The 6,000-nt window shown below is 39.0% G+C and overlaps 1 protein-coding gene across 4 annotated transcripts in view; it reads left to right on the top strand.

The window, feature by feature from the left end:
• SMC5 (structural maintenance of chromosomes 5) overlaps positions 1 to 3,448 on the top strand; it is a 49,650-nt gene extending 46,202 nt beyond the window's left edge. For all 4 annotated transcript variants that reach the window (XM_056324448.1, XM_056324449.1, XM_056324450.1 and 1 more), the window contains one exon: positions 1,495 to 3,448. In XM_056324448.1, coding sequence (XP_056180423.1) covers positions 1,495 to 1,635 — 141 coding nt within the window. In that variant the 3' untranslated portion in view covers positions 1,636 to 3,448. The remainder of the gene's footprint in view (positions 1 to 1,494) is intronic.
• Positions 3,449 to 6,000: the final 2,552 nt, after the last annotated feature.

A 6,000-nucleotide genomic window follows, 5' to 3' on the forward strand; every position in this document is an offset into this window, starting at 1 on the left:
AGATCAAGGAATGTGTTGCATCACTGTTCAGCAGCAAGAGATGATGTTATAAAGAGGTGGCTGAAGGTATTTCCTTCCTCCCTGTCTTTCTCTCTCAGCTGCAAGTAGGTGATCACCACTGTTAACATGATGAAGTTTTAACAGCCTACCACAAAGAGCGTTACCGAGGTAGCATTTCATGTAAAAGTTTTAGCCAATGAGATAGTTTGAGTGGTGAATCATCAGAGGGTAATTAAAAGGCTGTACAGAGCAGGCTGAGGAGAAAGTCAGCCTCTGCTGTTCCAGTAGTGTACTTGTTGTTCCTGAGCCTATGCTATGTCATCACTTACTAGGAAGCAGGTATGACAGATTGTCATACTAAGCTAAGTTCTATATATGTATCCAGTGGATATGGGAAAAAGTTGACATGTTTTTTTTATGTTGACAATTCCCCCAGCTATATTTTTAAGCAAACTATGGAAGGGAAGGGATATAGATTAATATGCAGTAGAGTTGATTAGGAAAATTGTATTCTGAATAGTGATTCACTGTCAGAATGAGTGGATGGGCTGAATGTGTTCCTGCAGAATGAGTCTTGGGTTTGAAAATCAGTATTTTTAATATCAGTTTATGCTGAAACAGATACATTTATTAAACATGCAAATAATTACTATGTTTGGAGTGAATACTGCTTTGGTGTGGAGGGCAAGATTAGAATTCAAAACAATCTTAGGTAAATTTATTTGAAAACAGGGTGCATTTCAGCACAGACAAGCATAGAACTTGGTATTTAAGTGGGAAAAATCAACAACAGCATCTGGTCTAAGGCATAAATGTCTAAATGATTGGGAAAGAAGTTACTATGGATGACAAGCTGAGCATCAGTTGCAAGTAAATTGCTAAAAGTCATTCTGAGCACTGCAAATAACTCTACAGCTTGCATGACATCTATCAGTCTGCTGGGTTTGTGCGTGACAAGGTTTGGATTATGGTAAATGTCCATCTTTGGCTGACACTTCAGAAAAGTAATACAGTGGGTGGACTTGCTCCAAAAGACAGCAGTGCAACTTTTAAGAAATTTTGAAAGTTTTGAGTTTCCACAAATAGAAATTGCTTAGCTCAGAGGAGCATGATGCTGAAGAGAGACATAATAATTGTGCCCAAGTAACTCTGCCTCCTGCCTTGGAAAAAAACAAAATACAGCAAATATTTTCTGCCCTTTGTGGATATGGCAAGAAGGTAATGACCTCATTTGCAGCAGGAAGGTACAAATTAGATACAAAGATTTTCTTGTAGTAAAAATAGTGAAGCATGGAAATTGCCTGAAGAATGAATGGAGTCTCTTTGGGGTGGTTGTCTAGGAACAAATACACATCATCTGTCAGAAAGACTATAATCCTGCTATATTGGCCTTTTGAGATTGAAGTCTTTACATGGACCTCCTGCACCTTTTTTTAGAGAATGAGGAACATACCTTCTAGCTATTTTGACTTCGGGTTTTGTGTTTTTCACCAGCTCCTGCAGAATCTCACCTACAATGACAAGATGACGGTGTTGTTTGTTTACAATGGACCTTTTATGTTGGAGGCAAGCCAATGGGATTTAAAGGCTTTCTGTAGGCGGCGACGGCGACTTGGAAGGATGGATGAACAATGATATATACATGTGTATATATAATGTGTTCTTGGAACTCGTTGAAACATCTGGCCTTCAACACTTCAGAAATTGTGAAAGATGAGATCCTGTAAAGAATTGATGATTAAGAGTTTTAATTCTTAAAACTTGTGTAAAAGTCTAACACTTTTAAAAATGCGTGTTTTATTTCAAATATTTCATAGTGACCTCTTTCTCCAAATAACCTACTTTTTCTCAACAGTGTTTTAAATAAAAAGGAAGTTTCTGGTATTTTGCTATGTTATCAGTAATGCAACATCAGAAGTACAGTTAGTTTTTCTAGGTTATACTGGACTAATTCTGTCTGGGTTTTTTGTTGGTGTTTTTTTTGTCCAAAACCAGGCATTTGCTTTTGGTAAACAGTGTTCATGTCTTGGGGATAAGTCGTCGGGTTAAGTCTTGGGGATAAGGCTTCTAACACAATTAAGCATGTTCTCCAAACTTTTCCTGTTGAAACAGAAACTTTTTGAATGAATGAAGGTGATGTATAGGAAGAGAATGGTTTGTAAGTAGCTATGCATTGGATTTTACTTTGTGAAAATAATACATGAAGTTAATACAAAGAATATACTGTTCTTAAAATAATATACTTTAGCTCAAAAATAGTAAATAAAAATAATGTTCCATTTTATATTCCTGGAGGGAGAAGATCTGTATTTTTCTAGCAAGTCTTTCTCAGCAAGGAGACTTAGAGCCAGTTTTTTTGAAACAACAAGCTAGTTAGCTTGCAGAAGTAAAATGAAGCAATATATAACTTTATTATTTTTAAAGTAAAACTTGGTATGTTTTTGGTGATAGATGGAGAACCTGCTGATTTCACGTGTCTGTTAAAACCAGGAGGCTTTTTACAAGGGTTCAGCTGCATTTATATTCAACAGATAGCCATAAAATTCATTACTGGTGTTTTGGCCATAGCTGTTAAGCTCTTGAAAGTACATGTCATCAACAGAATGCTAAATACCTAAAACAAGGTACAGGTTATTTAGTTAACTATTGAAAAAAAAGAAAAACTTAATACTGAACTGTGAAGAATAAGATTTGTAAAGAAATTGAAACTACAATTGGTATGTGAAAGGTATGTAAAAATTATTTATGTCCCAGAACAGTCTGAAAATATGCAGTATCCTTGTTTTCATGGGGGAAGTAGCCTTCAGTAGAATTCTATACAAAATTTGGTCTTCAGTTGATTTTGAGTGGAATTCTTTTTTTTAACAGCATCCTGTCAATGAACTTTGATGGAATTGCTATGTTTGGATTTTTACATTAGAATTTTACAAATAAAATAACCCACTGCAAAATACAAGCTAGGATCTGGAAGGATTCAGATACTAGAAGTTAAGTACTGTAGTTCTTGTTTTGAACAGCCTTTAAGGGAATAGAGAACTACACATTCTTATATCACAGGCTACTGTTGATCAATGGAGCTCTTGTCTGACTGTGAAATGAGTTCCGGGAATAAGTTCCATGAGGATTAGTGTCCAGACACAAATATTTGACAGAAGAACGAAGAGTGTGGAAACTTGGGCTGTATTCCAGGGACTGAGTGTGCCAGCAGAGTGTCCTCCACTTAATTGAGGCTACAGGCCTATATCTGTCCACTGTATTGCAAGATCTGGGTTTTAAATGTGTTCTTTAATGTTTAAAATACTTAGCTTCTCATAACCCTGAATTTTTAAGGCTTTTTCCATTCAATTTTTTTTAAAGAAATAACAGACATTCTGTTTGGTCTCTGAGGATCACTGTATGAATAAAGTACTATTTGTTTTCACTGTCTAAATAAGTGAAACTACTTAAATGGACCTGTGTAGGCCTCGATTCTTCTATGGGTAGACAGCACTGAGTATTCGTAATGCTATCATCTTAGAGCTTCATGGGATTTTTTCCTAGAGTTCAGTTCCTTTCTCATGTTTCAGGCTGAGGTAGATGAAATGTAAGTCACTTATTTCAAGGGGATGGCACTTCAGATCCATTCTCAAAAATTATGTCTGGCTTGTGGGTGTGTTCCTTTTCCTTGGAGGTCTGTCAACTATTGACCAGAGGTCCTGATTTCAACATAACTGGCTGCAGCCTTAACATGATGCTGTCATTCATGTTAACTTAGCCCAGACAGTGTAATGAGCTGCAAAACCAAACCACTGTCACATTACTGACCAGTACAGCTTCACCATCCAGCAGCTCTCCTAGCTAAAACCTTTAAAAAAGAACTGTAAAACTAACTTTGTATGTAAAAGTGGCCATCGCTATTTGTGAAGTGGGCTATACAACATGACTGTGTGCCTCCCATACACATATTCCTGTCGGTAACCCGCTAATTCACATGACGGGTGCATCCCATCCACATACAGAGAACTTCTGGCTTAGAGTCTTTTGGGCTGGATAGTGTAGTCATGAAAATACACACTGAGGTGTTCAGTGTACCTACAGTGTTGTTAAGCATTCCTTACCTGTGTATAGGGTGTTTCCATGCTGCCAGCTTTCTTGCTGTTCCTCATGCTTTGCTCTTCAGCCCTGCAGGGACTCTTGCTGTAACAGCCCTTAGAATTAATCTCAGTGTAACTTGGAGAAGGCAGGATGAATGGGAGTTTAGGTTAAATACAGATGTAGTATCCAACTTTTCCTGCTGACTAGACAGGACTTCTCAAGAATGTAGAAGTGGTAAGACCCCCAAATAGTCCTGACAGCTGAAGTATTAATTGATCTTTTTCCAAAAATAAGTACTTTTCCCTGTTGTTTAGACCAGCTGAAGTTGATGGCAAAGATCCTCTTCCACCACCATCTGCAGTTCTGACAAACATCTGTGTCTGCTCATGTACTGAGACAAAGAGGTAAAGCAGCAGAAATCGTAGCTTACTGTGAGAAATAGAAAGATCTTGAGGAACCAAATACTGAAAAGCACTTCTAAATCACCTCTGACTGTGTTTTATGGCTGTAAATGGCACTCGTGCATGTACCTGTTGTTAACTAGGAGATTTGTTTAGTCGGATGGAACAGCAGACTCTAATGAGGAAGGGCCCCTTGCACAACCACAGTGCTTTTAACATGCTTCCATGAAGCTTAGGGTTTTATTGGAAGAAAAGTAAGTGAGGTGTGTTAAGGCTGTTGCTGACTGGGAACATTGATTCTCCAGGCTGTGGAGTTAGTGAGGGGTAAGACACACAGAGCTGGTCTCTGCTGCAGGATGCTTACTGAGGAGTATGGCAGGTGCTCTTTAGAGGCCTGGCACCGCACCTGCTCCAGGCCTGATAGCAAAATTTACTTAAGAGTTAACACTGCTGGAGGCTCTTGTGTGTGGTTCATGCTAAGAAGCCCCCTCATATTACTAAACTCTCTGGCTGTTTCCAGAAGCTTCTGGACCATCTTCAAATAGTGCTTCCTATGGATTGTAGAAACTGACTTGGGTTTCTTCCATGAACCTGCAGTAACCTGCTTGTTCCTTAGCAAAGCCTCTTAATTTTCTGAACATCTCTTATAACAGGCCTTAATTTTCACCTGCTGTCCCCAATTCCCATGCCATTCATAGTGTCTTCTTCAAAAAGCGTTGAGTAAATATAGGTAAGATGTGGAATTTGTCATTCAATTTTACCAACACTTGCATAATGTTAACATGTTGTTACTGTCTGTGCTGTCCGTGCACAGGCTTTGGATAGTGGGGTTTACCCTGGGGGGTGAAGGCAATGTGAGAAGGAGATCTGTGATTAAAGATGCTCAGTGTTTGCTAAGCTGAGCAAGGGTACTGTGGGTGTCCCTGGGGGTTGGCTGAGGGATGGTCCCATCCAGTGCATAATTCCTTCTCTTGTCCCTGCACCCCACAACCTTCAACACCACCTGTACTGGGAAAGGAGCACCACACTAAGGGGAAGGGCTATATTGGCTCAGCAGTATTTAGTAACCGTACGTGAAAATGTATTTCAATTTCATGGAAGTTGTTTTGATGCTGTATGCATCGTTTTCCTGTCTTTATTTGGCCTGCTTCTTGAAAGGTGCATTGTAGTTTCTGCTGATTTGATTGACACAGTATCCGATGGGAGGTGTCTGGCAGGAGAGCTATGTCACGGGCAGTAGGGGGAACCTTAGCATTCTAGCTTCACTGTAAACAACTCTGAGCCAGAATTACTGTCTTCAGTTCTGACTCACTGAAACACAATGCCCAAATTAAATGTTCCTAGAACTTCTTGTTACAGAAGGATTTTTTTCCAAGTACCTCACTAATTAAGAATAAAACTGGGATTTGATACATCATAATTTAGAGAGGAAGGAGATGGGGAAGGGGATTAAATCCACCTCTGCTCCAAGAAAAATACTCCCCCTGTCCCAGCCTCAACATTGGAAAATCGCAGGAATGTTTCT

Source organism: Falco biarmicus, chromosome Z (genome assembly GCF_023638135.1).
Source record: "Falco biarmicus isolate bFalBia1 chromosome Z, bFalBia1.pri, whole genome shotgun sequence".
NCBI lineage: Eukaryota > Metazoa > Chordata > Aves > Falconiformes > Falconidae > Falco > Falco biarmicus.